This window comes from Falco punctatus (genome assembly GCF_963210335.1).
Source record: "Falco punctatus genome assembly, chromosome: 14".
Classification (NCBI taxonomy): Eukaryota; Metazoa; Chordata; class Aves; order Falconiformes; family Falconidae; genus Falco; species Falco punctatus.
The window spans coordinates 1,668,696-1,684,217 of NC_137594.1; the positions used below are offsets into that span (position 1 = coordinate 1,668,696).

General features: G+C 39.8%; 1 protein-coding gene across 6 annotated transcripts in view; it reads right to left on the reverse strand.

Annotated features, from left to right (window-relative positions):
• NFAT5 (nuclear factor of activated T cells 5) overlaps nucleotides 1–15,522 on the reverse strand; it is a 75,837-nt gene that overhangs the window by 27,245 nt on the left and 33,070 nt on the right. For 4 of the 6 annotated variants that reach the window (XM_080365101.1, XM_080365100.1, XM_080365097.1 and 1 more), the window contains exons 3-4: nucleotides 7,292–7,850; nucleotides 2,207–2,399 (exon numbers count right to left, since the gene is read on the reverse strand). In XM_080365101.1, coding sequence (XP_080221227.1) covers nucleotides 2,207–2,399; nucleotides 7,292–7,850 — 752 coding nt within the window. Of the gene's footprint in view, nucleotides 1–2,206; nucleotides 2,400–7,291; nucleotides 7,851–8,311; nucleotides 8,374–13,508; nucleotides 13,622–15,522 lie in introns of all 6 variants that reach the window. The other 2 variants (XM_080365099.1, XM_080365098.1) reach the window with 2 other exon arrangements.

Consider the following 15,522-nt stretch of genomic DNA (forward strand, 5'->3'; position numbering starts at 1 on the left):
TGTTCACTGCTGGGTGCTAAAGGGTAACTGGGAAAGGAATTAAATTCAGATGAACAAAGGCCCATTAAGAAAATTCACATAAATGAGCACTAGATCACCATAGCAACAGGACTATATGAATGAATCTTTTCTTACGAAACTTTACTGGATTTCTGCATTACTCAGGAGAACTGAGCCAAGTGCCAGAGATGTTTTTAACACTGCTGAACAGGACTTTAAAGATAAATATACTTCTATACTCTGTCAGCAGCAGTCAGCAAAAATTTTAAAAGCTGTATCATAAACAAACATTTCTTTCTGGACCTGGTAAATTAGTTTGGATTAAGAACTGCTTTGCTGCCTTCTCAAAGTGGCATAACTAAGAAGAACTATGAAAGGAAATGTCTTTCACCCTTCTTATTTGTATGACAACAAATATAGTGGTCTACTCACTCAACCTGCTGGTCTCACTACTCCCAATATGACCAGTATGCCATTTGCCTCAGTTCCAGTGAGTGTGCAATGCTGGCCTGTATTCAGTGCAGCGTCCACTCTCACATTCATACCGTGGTCGCTACAACTTCTGTGATGGTATTTGACACCAGTTCGTCTGTTTGCTTCTGTGCACGTCAAGTAAAGCCTCTCTCCTGGTAAGCCTCTCTACCACCTGTGTTCGGAAACCTTAACAAGCACAGTCCTCGAGTTCTTCCATCGCTTCCACCAGGCTATGCAGCCATCCTTGCAGATGGACAGATGGCTGAAACCTTTCATGCCAGGAGAGGTCTGTGTGCAGGATGCTCCTGTTCACTATCTATAGAAAGCATCACCTATTGTCTTCCCAGTCAGGCAGTCTGTAACAGATACCAAACCAGCCCTGAACTTCCTCCTCTGCTCTCAACAGGCCAGTCTCCAATCTCATGCTGGAGGTCTGCACAGTCGGGGAGCTCCCTACGATATGCGACTTCCTTTTTTCTTCCTAAACAGCTGGTGCACATCCACAACTGTGTTCCAGCAACGCACGCTACCTCAGGTCTCTGTGATTCCAGTCAAGTCACAGCCCTGTGGCTACACAAGGGAAGAAACCAGACCTGCAAATTCACACTCTGTGCGTTAGCGTGCAGTCACTGGAGGACAGCCTTCACGCCTTCTCCCTTCTGAGCAGCAGCGTGAAAGATCTCTTTGTGGCTGGCTTCCTTCTGTTTCTCCCCTATTTGTAGTTCCTCTTTTACTTCCAGGCTTTGGTCCCCATCTTCTGACGAACTTACAGTAAAGCCCTCTTCACCAGCCTGGCAAGCACAATCCTGAACAATTTTTTCCCCTCTTTGAATAAAGATGAATTACATCAGTCGTCCTTTCCTCCCCTCCAAATGAAGCAAGACAAAGAAACCAAATGCTCGCTGGAGAAACCAGCTATGCAGCCAGGCCCTGGCTTCCCGTCTGCATCTGCTCCATCCAGATCCTTCCCCTTGATCAGAAGGATGAAGGACACCATTCAGCCCTGTGTACCGCTCACCCCTGCCTCAGAGCAAGTGACCATCAACACCTCAACTTCAGGTCACCGAAGTCTATACGGGAAACGGGCTGCATTTGTTACAAGTGCATACAACCACTTCACCTTTCCTTCCCCTCATTCTCCAGTTTTACTAGTCCCATGTACCTCAATACAGCTAACCACACTGAGCAGTATGACCCGTAAACTACACCTCAGTCAGATGTTTACAACTCTGCTTGAAAGACAGACACTGGATATGTGGATTCAAATACTTCTCACTAAAAAAAAAAACGCAAAAATAAAAATAAAATAAACAGCCCCACTTTTATATTTTTAAATGAAAACTACTTTTATGTCCTTACCAAAAAGGCATAATGACGACCCACTGTCATCAGCAATCAAACAGTTACAGCATTTCACTATCCTAGTTTTGTACGCTTCGAGTGTCTATTTACACCGTTTGTGGAATTGTAGTCTAACAGGACACACATCACAGATCATATATCACTGTCTCAACACAGATTCCTTCCTCCTGTAACTCTGTGATGAAAGTAAGGCTTCTTACTACCAGCACAAAGAGATACAGTACAGTCTCTACAGCAAAGACACTACAAAGTCTCCCCCCTTTCCTCTAAAAATAGCAATCCTAGGCCTGTCTGAACGGAACCAGCTCCCATTCTACTGAAGCATCCCTTGGGAAGGAGCCCCCACATCACCTAACACCAAGCAGCCTACCTTCACAGTCGGAAAGCCTTGTTGTGTCCGGTCTTTCACCGAGCCTCGGCTGCCTTCAGTCAGGTAACGAGCCCTGTGCTGGGTTTCCGGCTGTACCACTATCTTCAGCTCTTTCCCCTCACTCTTGGTCGGATACTGACCACACAACATTGGGGTCTTCTTCCCTCCAGCTCCTTTCTGGTTCTCTGATGCTCTGGGAAGTCAAAGCAGACCATTAAAAAGATGTCGTAAGCAGCTCCCCAATAAAACCAAACTAATTCGCAGAAAAGCTAAAAAGATAAAAAGTGTATATTAATGGATAGAAGATTTATAGCTGAGATTAAACTTTGGAATTCTCTTTCTGACAGAGAAGGAAACCTGCAGGATAAAGAGGAACAGTGCTTCCCTGCCTCCTCCATCCAGTGCAAATATGAACTGCTTTTCAGAGAGTAAACGTAAAGGGAAAAGCAATTAGCATTAAACTGTTAACAAACAGAAGGCAGCTCATAACCTGCTTTTTCATAGTATATGATACAGCCTGATATTATCTGAACAAGCTGTTTCGCTTCTGTAACAAATATACATATGTACACACACACACTGAAAATGGATTTAAGGTTAAATGATACTTCTTTAAACAGGAAAACAGCCTCATGCCTGTCTCCAGCTGAACTTGCATATCCATGCAAACTCAAACATTAATTTCTGTCAAAACAGATTGATAAATTTATGTAAAAACCAAATTAGTTATTATAAAAAGCTCCGACATAATTGCACCAATTTTAAATCCGCAATGTATGCAAAAAGACTTTTTCAGGTGCATACCTCAAGATGTACTCTATCTTGTGTTCAGTTCCATAATTAAAACCCGAATGAAGAAGCCCTCCAAAGTATAACATCATGTGATCAATTTTGCATTCACTTTAAAGCACAATGGAAAAAGACTCTTGATCTTGTACAGAGCAGGTTTATATAATGAACTTGAAGTCTAATAAACTCATTTAACACTACCAAATGTAAACATGCCATGGTAAAAGGTACAGGCAGAAAAAGGGCTCAATGAATTTATGCAAATGTAGTATTTTTTTACTACCAAAAGTAGTTTCTAACCACTAATGGTTCTGAAGAAAGCAGTTGAAAATAACAGGTGTGAATTGCTTAAAAAACAAATCCTGTTTCCATGTGCAACACGGGGAAGTAATTTACCAGGATTTTTACTTCTCAGCGAGAAGGGCAAAAGAAATGCTTTTTCTTCAAAACAGTTTACTGAGAGCTCTGCCACTGCATGAGTTTTTTGCTGCCCTGAAGGCTGGGGTAACCTGTAGCACACTCCTCCCAATTACCAGATGATTTATACTAACAAAATCAGCACCTTTCCTAAAACTCCTCCTGCGCAAGGCCACTAGCAAGCACACGCTTCCGCGCCGTCCCCGGCCCCCGCGCAGCCTGGCCCAGCACCTGTCCTGCAGAAGCAGGAATCTCAGACCCCCGAAGGTCCTATCGGTCACGCTCGTCTCTCTGCTCAGCCTTCCAAAACCTCTTCATGCATGTAGCAAAGGGTGAAAATGGACATTACTGAGCCTTTAGGAGGTCTGTGCTTTGTATGAATTTCATTCAGGTGTTTCTGTTGGTGCGGGTTAACCAGTTCACCACGGGCCGCCCAGCGAGCCTGCTGCTCCGCCAGCCGAGCCCAGCAGGGATGCCCGGCGCGTGACCCTGCGCAGCCCTGCCTGCCCTGCACACTCATCTCCAACTAAATAACAGCAGAGAGGCAGGATCTAGATTTAAAAAAAGCCTAGTATAAAAAAAAAAAAAAAACAAAACTGCAAGGGTACCATTTTTCTGCCAAGGAGTTCCAATTACTCTGCCACAGTTTAGTCAAACAGGCTGTTTAAAAAATAATAAAAATGCTATAGGAAAACATACCTTCTTTTAGGAAAAGGGACAAAATTCTTCTTCAGTGTAGCATATACAAAACCTGTGATACACTAATTAACACCACTATGCTCTTTGCTTCTGTACAAGTTAAGCAAAAACACTAATCAAACCCAAGCTTGTTAGATAATCACTTTCTCTGCTCTTCCTGTCAGGACGTTACTCCAACGGACTAGTAATTAAAAGGAATACATTTAGGAACTGTCAGTGACTATCTTCTTTTTCTTGGACAGAATTTATATCACACCTCTACTATCTATTCGCTTCCCTCAGGGAACGCGAGAAGGAATGCTGGGCCACCTCAGCTCCTGCAAACACCTGCTGCGCTGGGACCCGCGCCTCCCGCACCTCCCAGGCAGCCCCAGCACCGCGGCGCCACTGGAGAGCACTGGGTGGGAAGACACGGCAGGAACCGCTTAGTCTGACCTTGCCACACTTGGAAGTTTCAGCTCCATAAATTACTGTGGAAGACTGAGATACTGAATTTTGAAGGGAAGCACTAGAGCAGGGGCCACCACAATGCAATTCACTTCTAACGCTCCAAATGTCAAGTTTTAGCAGTGTGACATCACACTCCAGCTCTCAAGCACAGCTCCGTTTCCCTGAGAGCACTTTACTCCTAAACCCCAAGTTACTTTAATTGTCAACTTACTAATATTTTATACATTCTCATATGTATATGTTTGCATCAGCAAAGAGATGCTACCTAACAATTATTTGGCAAGTCTTCCCTGTAAACCTAAGTAAACCTAATCATTACTTTCAATCAGATTAGCTGAATGTGAAAGCAACTGTAAAGCCTTCACCGGAACTTCTCGGTGGTCTTTCTTCTCAAGTCACAAGGATATATCATCTACACATGCTTTAAATTCAGTTTATTTATAATACTAATATTCACGCACATACAAACAGTGAAACACTTTGTACACACACACATTTATTTATTAGCTTAACTGTTACCAGGCGTCTCCTCAAAGCTAGCACTTCTTTGCTAAAAGAGAAACATAAGTGGCAAACCCCACGATTCTATTAAACCAGATTTCCTGAGTTAATGTTTGCCTGGTCCTGCACTGGCATCAGGGCTGTTCCCAGTGAAGATCTGAAAGTGAAAGTAAGACCAAGCATGTTGGAAATCTCAGACATTTTGCCCTAAATCACCACCAATTCATTAATTTCTAAAAAGGCTTTCACAAATTCCAATTGTTTCTGCAGGAATACACTCTTTTCTTCCTAGCTTTTAAAGACAACTGACCAGAAGTCTCTTTTGAGGCAAATGCTATTTCCACTTCACAAATCAGCAAGGGTGCTCCCTTGCTCTTTTCTTAAAGCCAGAAGTAAATGAATTCCCTTGGCTGAACTCCATCAGGCTGGAAAGTTAAAAAAAAGAAGTCACTACTGTGACCTAGATTTGTAATGCTGAATCTCCATATTCCAACTGGAAAATTAAATTTTATCCTGTCTTGGCCATTTCGTATCCCACCGCTTTTAGGACAATTCTGTTGAGTAAGAGTTTTGCTGCATTTCAACCTAGCCTGTACACAACCCATCAGGAACAAAATTGCGCCTGCCTGCCGCTGCGTTCACAGAGTATGGCTGGCAGTACCCACCAACACTCACTGGTTAGCCCCTAGTGTTTTAGGGAATGTTACAATCTTGCGATGTTTTAGGTTGGGATCGTACGTATTGTTCCAGAGTTTACTAAATCTCCCTTTCCTGTCCAGAAATCACATTTACAGTCACACAGTTCTTGCCTTTTGATAAAAGTTTCTTCCCTTTTGTAAGGGAGAGCGTGACCTCCTTTGGGCTGGCTGGAGGCAGCTTCCTAGTTCCAAGCAGCTGCTTTGCATATGTTAATTTGCTTCTTCAGTTCTACCATGTACTGATGTTTTACTTTATTACCAATTTCAGCTGGTGAAAACGACACGCTGGACAACTGCAGTCAAGCTCAGAGTGGTTGACTCTAACCTCCACCCCCTTAGAGTGGAGGGAGACACCCAAAGACCCAGCGGTCCGAGGGGACAGGAGTGGGTGGCAGAGCCAACGCGCCTGGTACCAGCCAGCTCTGCTCCTCCCGACGCGGTGCACAGGCTGGCAGGCAGCAGCAGCACACTCTGGAGAGTTTCTCAGAATCACTTACAATGAAATTTTAAGTATGGAACTGCAATGACCCTGGGAATACAGACTCCAGGCTCTTTCCCTTTGGAATATGAGAAGTTCATAATCTTTCCCATCAGTCAAATTTTAATATTCACCATTACTGTGATGAACATTAGAACGTACTGCAAGCACATACATAAAAGTAAAACCAAACAAAATATACTCCCCCGCCCCCCCAAAAAAAGCCAAATCTATCCTCTTTACCATCTTAAAAGTACTAAAGAAGCCACAAGTTAAAAAATAAAATCAAAAAATGTATCAACACGCTATTGTAAACTGATGGATTTTCTCCTCTTTAAGCAACTACTGAAATGCATTTAGTGAAGAGTGTGAAGTGGGAGAGATGAGAGACCACCACCCAGGCGTGCCCACGTACAGACACACGCATGCACACAACCCAGAAGCACAGAGAGAAACAGGATCAGAGATTTATTTCTGAAAAAATCAAATACAGAAGTGAATTCACAAGAAAAAAAACAAAATTTGGTTCACATTTTATAAAAAGTAAAGCATGTGTTAATTTAAATGATGAGAAATCCTAACAAGCCATTAACTTCTACTTCCATCTCTCTATTTGGTAAATAGAGAGACTAACAGAAGCAGCTGAAGTGTACAGACTGAAATCCTCACATAAAATCCTGCAAAAAAACATTAAGATGTAGGGTGCCTCCATTCCGCTTCTGCCTTTCTTTTTGAATACGTTTGCATTGCCATTTTATAAATGGAATTGCACAATCTTTTAGGAATTTCACTTAAACAAGAACATAGATGAGCTCATCAGCGCTGCGTCCAATTGTTGCACGAAGTTTAGCTTTATCTTCTAAATAAAGATTAACAAGTCTAATGAGACCTTATGGACACAAAAGAGAACAGCAGAGAAGGGAAGGGATTTATGTGAGAACCTGAGCAGAACACTTGACGGGGCACGGGGGGAGTTTTATTAGTTTGGTTTTACATATGGTGATAGGACTTTTTTTAAAAAAAAAAAAAAAAAAAAAAAAAGCAGATACCAACCCATTTCCTGCTTTTGAGTTGCCTTTGCTGTCCGTGCTGAGCTGAGAAAGGACATAGTGAGGCGCTTTGGCACTGTCGGCATCAAATATATCCATGTTGGACTCTTCACAATCTCGACGTTTGATCCCTGGCCTCTGCTTTGGATTTCGTTTGCGTGATTTACGTGGCACCTCAGTGTTATCATTGTAGGAACTGGTACTCATGTTACTGAAGTTGGAGGGTGAATCCTCCATCCACATACTGCAGCTCTGTTCTGACTCCAATCCACACCCCTCATCCTGGCAGGACATCCGACTGTTGTCCAGCAAGTCCTCAGGTGGTGGCGAGATGTACAGGACTGTGTGTCTCTTCGGCGTCGACTGCTGCTGCTGGACTGTGTTACTGGTTAACTGCTTTTCACTTACCCCTCTGGTACTTACCCCCACGGCTGAGGAGCAGCTCTCCACTTGCATAGCCTTGCTGTCGGTGACTGAGGTAGAGTAAATGGTAGGACTGGAAGAGGTGGTAAAGGAGCTGCAAGCACCGCCCATGGAGGAAGAGGAAGGAGCTGAAGAAGCATCTGCGGTGTATAATTCAGAAGTAAATACAAGATACATGGTTCTGTGTGTGCTGGCTATAGCAGTCCCATTGAAATAAAGAGATTTATGAACCGATTTCTTTCCCCCAACAAATATTTGGAATTTGGTTAAGTTTTAGAATGTAAATGCTTAAAGCAATACAGCCTAACTAATACAGTACTTTGGAAATGTCCAAATAAGACTTAGTATGATCCACAGTAATCGACTTTTTTAAAACTTAATGTTAATTCGTAAAAATGGCTGCAAGTAAACAGAGCTTTCATTGCCTCAGCTGGACTAATTATTTGTGTAGAAGCCATTTCATCTAAAATAATGGAAGCCCCAATGCAAAATGCTTATAATCCACATTCAATGCCAATTAAACCATTTATTGTTGGAAAATTTTATTTTTGAAAAAGACGGGACTGTGCTTAGCCACAAAATATTAAAATAAGTTTCTAACCTATGAAGCAGAGAACTACAGGTCATTTTTAATGCAGACACTCCCTGCTTCAGAGGCAAATCCTGGAATAAAAATATGAGAAAATAAATGAGAAAAAGAGCTGCTGATTATTCCATCATAAATGAGAAATAAAATATAAAATCAACTGAGTTGGTAGGCAAAATGGAACTGGTATCAGTCACTATGACACAGCTGTTTATTTTGAAGGTTCAAAACAGGGATGAAATATCGGTATTGGTGACATGCTGGTACGAGAGGACATGAAATTTCTGTAATTTGACTCTTTCAGTCACCAAGACTGATTTCTCTCAGACTTCATTAGCCAAGTCCCTTATGCACGGAGACATAGCTTGGGACAGACCTCTGAAAAATTTGTATTAAGCAGGATATTTTAAACAATGTGATTATAACTTCTCCAGAGGTCGCACGGATCAATCTTTTAGATTGTTTTAGAAATGTGAAAGGACAGCTAGATTATTAAAGTAAAACCCTGAAGATTTCTGGAGAACAACATAATAATTTCCACTCAAGTATTTTAATGGACAAATCAACTGAAAACACAGACTAAAACATTTCGGAGAAAGCAGTACAGACAATCGTAGGTCTTTATTTATTTATTTAAATCAGCTGTAGCTCACTGAGAAATAACTAACAATTTTATATTCAGATTTAAGCTTCCTAGGGGCAAGACTGTTTTCTGTGTTTCTGCACTGTTGACCACATCTTACGCAATAAACCAGAACCACAGAAGTAATCTAATTTTGGCAAAAATTTGTATATAATACATATACATAATTATACAAAGTGTTTGTTCAGCTAGTTACTGGTGTCATAGATGTAAAACCTATTAAGAGGAACATGATGTTTTCATTGTTCTTGTTTAGGATTTAAAATCCAAAATATTGTATTAATGTCTCATCTCAAAGGTTTAGAGATAGTTCAACTATTTTATCCAATTTAAGCTATTTAAAAGTAACAGAATAAAGTATGTTCAGCCATGATATAGATATATAGATGAATCTACCCATATATACACATATATAACTAACAGCAAAACTTAGCAAACCGTCCTATAAATCAGCCTACTTGTGATTACTGGGGCTATCAATGACTGATGATAAAAGAATTTTTAAACTGTTACTGTTTCTTACAGCTTTCCTGTGCTAAATTAGTTTAAAAGCAAATCTACACTTCAGATTGTAAAATTTAGTGGTCATTACAGTTTATCAATAAACTATTCTGCTATTGTCTTCATAGGAAGTCCCTTCCCCGAACCTCCCAATGAAGCAGGAGCAGATGAATGATACCAGTTCCATTTTCCAGTTTGTTCTTTGGCAAATATAGTGGCTGAAATTGGAGAATTCAGTCACTTTGAACTGCATTCCAATTTAAAGGCAAATTTATCCTTTCTATATCATGCATTAATGCAATGCTTTTTTCAAAAACATTTATATTATAGGATTGGCAAGAACTATTAAATCTAAATATTAATTTCAGTGACAATATTTAGGAGCTGATTTGCAGCCACTTTGAGTTGAGAAAGATTGTTGCTCTTTGGGATATTTGTTTTGTTAAAATAGAATTAGATTCCATTCATCATTTATACACTCTAACAGAAAGAAACAGAAATATGCAGCATGCCTACAGCATATATGCTGCATGCAAGTGTTTGCAAATGGAACACATAGAGCACACAGCAGTAATGCTGCAGAACTGGATTACTGAACAGCAATATTTCCCCCATTTAAAATTAATTCTTCTTTCAACAGATTAAACTCAGTATCATGCACAGTACAACGCAGTGTATGCACATCTCATGTTTGCCTGTGCATGACAAAGACTTTGACAAATAAATAATTATGTACATTGAACCAAGCAGCAGAGCTCTAGAATTGGAAGACCCTTCCTCCAATAGATTAGTATCAAAGATTTCTCTTTTTGCAGCAAATACCGGGAATGTTTTAGAAAGGTCTTTTAAAAGACCTAGAAGCAAAGCTTGAAGTGACAATCCATACACAGCTCTGCACTAGAACGGGTATGCCAAGCACTGATCATACCCTGCTTATCAAATGGTTCCACGCATATTCTGTCCAGAAATGCAACAACTGTACTTTTCCCTCACTTTCCTAGAAAAAATAAAATTAGAAATAAATCACTAAACAAAATGCTTTTCAGTATAAGCATAAAAGAGCTGGTAACGGTATCATTATTTTAAAGGGTACAGCATTTTGTAATATATAAGTTGCTATCATTATTGCTATCCTAAACAATTTCTCCTTAATTTCCCCCCTAAAAGTTAAAAAGCATGTATGTGTATGAATATGTGTATAGTTGTTATCTTTATACATTTAAAAGGGAAAGAAATACTGTCCATTATAAATTGGTTATACTCTCCTCCATTTACCAGAGACACCCCTGTGTAACAATAAGATTATCAAAACAGTATCAAGCTACACAGTAATGGCAAAAAAGCCCCTCTCTTTAGCTTTATATATCCTCAAATGAATGCCATTACCATCTATAAACGTGCAACTGTTTTAAAGCATGTACAGGCCAGTGTCTTCTCTATTATTAGAATTAAAAAGAGGTAAGAACGTATGGCATATTACAGCCAATTAAATAAACTGGTTATATTAGAACAATCAAACATACACATTTAAAATCTATTTGGGGGGATAAGTTAACGTGTTACTAAAGCAATTACTAAGTTATGCAAAGAAACATAGTAGAATTTATGTTCTCTCAGAGTCCACAGGCCTTTAGCCAACTTGTCTTCCTTTGAACTAATAAGTAAATAAATGGGGTAGACCAAATAAGAGTTCACATATACTGTAATGAATCAACCACTGCGTGTTTTACGTGGCTCTCATTTTTATTTATTTATTTATTCTAAAGCCAGTGACAACACATGCGTATCTGGTACCCAAAGGAGATCTCTTGGTTGAATGTGCTGCGTTATTGGGGGGGGGGGGGGGGGGGGGGGGGGGAAGTTTAAAGTTTTCAGTAATTCAAACTTGACTGGTATTGCTTCAAAAGGTGAAAGGACTTTGCAGTTCCTGATTTTGAGGAATGATGTTTTCCCCCACATGCAAATAATAAACAAAATACAACCAGTGGACATCCAGTGTGAGGAGTGTAGCTGGTCGCTGGTCTGTCAGGTTAGAGTGGAAACATACACACGCCTTTTCCCAGTTTAAGCATTTCTTTTATTTGAGGTTACTTTCTTTAGACACATATTAATGGGAATTGTTACAGGTGGCTTTTTCATTTGCAATTCAACAGTGCTTGCAATAACAAACATATAGTTTCAATGAGTATGTACATTTTGAAATAGAAGACTGAATATTTTTTAACACAGCCTCAAAAATTGTTTTTGGAGCAACAACACTGAATAGAAGCCAAGTGCATGTTATGGCAAGTATGCAGCCACAGTATTGTAAATGGAACGTGCACCAGCATCACAAGGTGGTTTGTTAGGGTTTTTTTCCTTTTTCTTAATAAAAAAAAAAAAGAGAGAGAAAAGAAAACTACTTTCACACTAGAGCAACTTTGATCACTGTTGAAACTAAACCTCCTGAATCTATTCATTGCCGTCACTGTAACATTAAGGTAGTTGAAATAAGTAATTCAGAATTTGTCACCTGTCCTACAAGCTTTTTTTCTCCAAGGCAGGCAGAATGGTATCAAACAATTAGGCATAAGGAAGTCCTGGTTCTGTTTTGCACATCACAATTTACACATCAATAATAACCAATTCTGCAATGTGCAAATGAAAGACAGAAAATAACCAAGAACAAAACTAGGTGATTAGTGCCGGAGTTCCAAATGCAAATAAAGATAAGTAATTACTCTGCACCACTCCTGGGAAGACTAAATTTCAAGGAAATTCCAGTTGTTCATGATACCAGTCATTTGTACACTGGCTTCCCAGAAAGTCTAAAAAGGTGGCCTACTGCTCCCAAAACATTTACCTCTTTCAGGCAGTGAACAGATTTACATTCACAACCAACAGACTGCATAATTCAGGTTCTTTCTGAAAATAAAAAGCAGCCAAAAAGCAGGCAGTGGGAGAAGGGATGCAACACACATGACACAAATGCACGCTGCTAAAAAATCACAGGCTGATATATCATCAGAGACTAAAGGAACACAGAGCAAAGAGCATCCCCATGAGCAAATCAGTGCAGTCTTTTTCTTTTCAGTAACATAGAGCATTGTACAAAGAAACTGTATTACCTCCTGAGTTAGCAACTAAGGCAATGATATATATTTCTATATCCTATTATCTTGTGAAGTCAAACAAGGCATTCAGCCTCTAAAAAAGGTCTGAAATGCAGGAGAAAGAAGAAAAAAATAAAATCGCTACTTGGCATTGAAGGAGTCTTGTCTTTAGATACTTAGGTGGAGCCAATCCTGAAATCCTTGTTCATTCTTTCCAAAGAGATCCTTAACTACAACAAGGATTACCAAGTCCTCAAAAAGAAACAAATAGCCTCCTGATGACTTTTTATTTATTTATTTTATTGCAGCTGGAGTGCAAACCAAGTCATTTCCCAGACTGGAAAGCTTAACATTGTCAACACAAATAAAGAGGAGATATTTTTGTTTTCACCAGTTTTTCAGCCACCTGTGCATGAACAGCCAGGACTAGCAAAGACCTATTAAAGAACTCGCCTGTTTCTCAGAACCTAGCCTGTATCCCGTGTGATCCCCTACACTATGTTCAGAAAACAAGTGTCAAAAACGAAGACTCACCACACAGGGTGAGGTTTAGGTGGTGTACAAGCTTAATATATGAATTATACCCATTTATTATATTTGTTAATTTATCTAACATGTCATACTCTTGATAAGACTTTTGTGTATTAGTTGGTTTATTTGAACCACTGGACACAGAAGCACAATTTCAGAACAAAACCAGAAGGATACTACGTGCAAAATTTCCACCATGAACTTACAAAGTGGCTGCAAACCTGCTTTCAATACCTCACATGCCAAACTTGGGTTTCTACTTTTCTTCTTCTTTTATTACTGATGTAATGTCAAAAACTTTTCCAAAAAGTTTAGTTTCAAACCAGTATCAATCCACTATTTAGAAATAAATAATTAAAAAAAAAGAAAACAAAAAAAAAAAAAAGGAAAAAAAAAGAAAGAAAGAAAAAAGAGACTTATGAAGAAGTCTGAAAACAAGACCGACCTATACCCTGGGTGAGATTGGATGGGTTAAGTGTCTCTGGCACTATTTGTCTTCACTATTGACAGACACTGTCACACAACCCACCACTCGATGCCTGTCTCTGAATGGCGAAGCTAGAATGCAAGTTAAGTGTATTAATAGAGAAAAAAACTAGCATCCCAGCAAATATAATAAAGCAATCCAATTCACCAGTTATTAAAAACACTCAGATTCAAGATAGGTAGGTTAATTTAGTTTACATTAAGCCCCAGTGTAAATTCCCCTTACATTCACATGCTGAACCAAGCAGTGTATTATACTTCGGGTAAATACATCAATCAATCAGGTTTTGTTTGTTATAAATGACATCTGTTATTAAATTAACACTCAGGTTTAGATATCTAAGTAGAACTTTTGTTAGTGGCTCACGCACACCAATTCCATGTATCTTAGATCCTTCCCAACTCGGGGCGATAACTCGCTGCATCCAAGCAAGTCAGAACTCTAGGACCCTCAGCTGCTCTCCTCAAGCTCTACTGTCACCTCCTCAGCCCGTGACTCTGAAAGAGTGAGTGTATGTCGATGTCAGGATTTATGGATCTGACAAAAGAACACTTCAATTTAAGAAACAGACTCTTGTTCTTTAGATACATGGTTGGTTTTTTCCCCTAGGAAATTCAGAAGTCCACCTGGCCTTCACAAAGTCTTAAATGCTGCTACTGCAAGGAGGTGCCCAAAGAATAGCACAGTAGAACTGTTCTCTGTGTGCCCTTCACTGGCTTGGTTTTTCATTATTCATTAAGGAACAAGGAATTCTCTCATTGCAAAGTAATTCTTAAGCCTTTTCAATGTAAGAATAGGAGCCACTTAATGCAAGAATTTGCCATTAAAAAAATCTCTCAGAATGGTAGCACAGCTTGTGTTTGATGGAGCAGTTCTGGAAAATTCGGTTTACTGACTGTATGAGATTCAGGAAGACTGAAAATGAACTTTAGAAGAAAAGCGATGGTCCAGAGTACATCAATATAATCCTTTATAGGTTATTATAAGGAAGCTCTGCTCAAAGCAGAAGAGCAGCTACATGCTCAGTGCATGCACAATCCCACACAACTACGATGTCTCAACTGAATTTACACAGAACACATCTAAAAAGTTTCCATTGAAAGGAAACAGTAAGAGAAATCCTTTTCTTTCCCATTTCCTAACAATGGCTTCTCATCAGCCGACAGCTCAGCATGATGAAGGAACCTTTCCACTGCCCTGAGCCATAGCTCATCACAGCCCGGACTCTCCCAGACTAATGCAATCCAGCTCCACCACAGCTCTCCTGGGCACACACTTGCCAGGAGCAGGAGTGAAACTTGTTCACATATGTGTTAGCACTAACGAGCCAGAGTGGGTACGGCACTGTACTCATACACAGTATCAGGAAGATGCATTTTTAAAGAGCATTAGGATCTGGTTTAAATTGATTCTGTAAGAAAGAAGTATTTGACACATGACTGAAGCAAGCACACTGCAGAGAGAAATCCCTGGAAGACATCCTCCTAGGAAATTACAGGAAGGCATTTCCAGCTGGGAGGGCGGTGGGAAAAGGAAGGGAAAAGCCTACAAAGAAATGGAAGTTTTTACAGGCATTGGAGACCAACTACAAAGAAGAATCTTTTTTTCTGATAATTTGTTTACAACGTGTAATTATAAGGTCAGGATAATAGAATTAGTAGCAGCACTGATATCCCCTTTGAAATCTCTGGTTATTATTTCTGTATCAACAGGAAAAACTGACTAATGACACCAGGAAGGATAATAAACTGACAAAATATTTTCATTAAAAGTAGAAATTAAGAAACCTGACTCTAGCTACTAAAAAAAAAAAGATTGGAAAAAAACCCAAACACCCCTACACACACACATATCTCCATTCTGAGGTTTTGTTAGAACCTTTAGCTTGAGAATGATGAAAAAGCCTTATCTTGGTAGTGGGAAAGATGACCCACAGATCTTCATACCTGGTCTCTACCCCATAGATGATGCA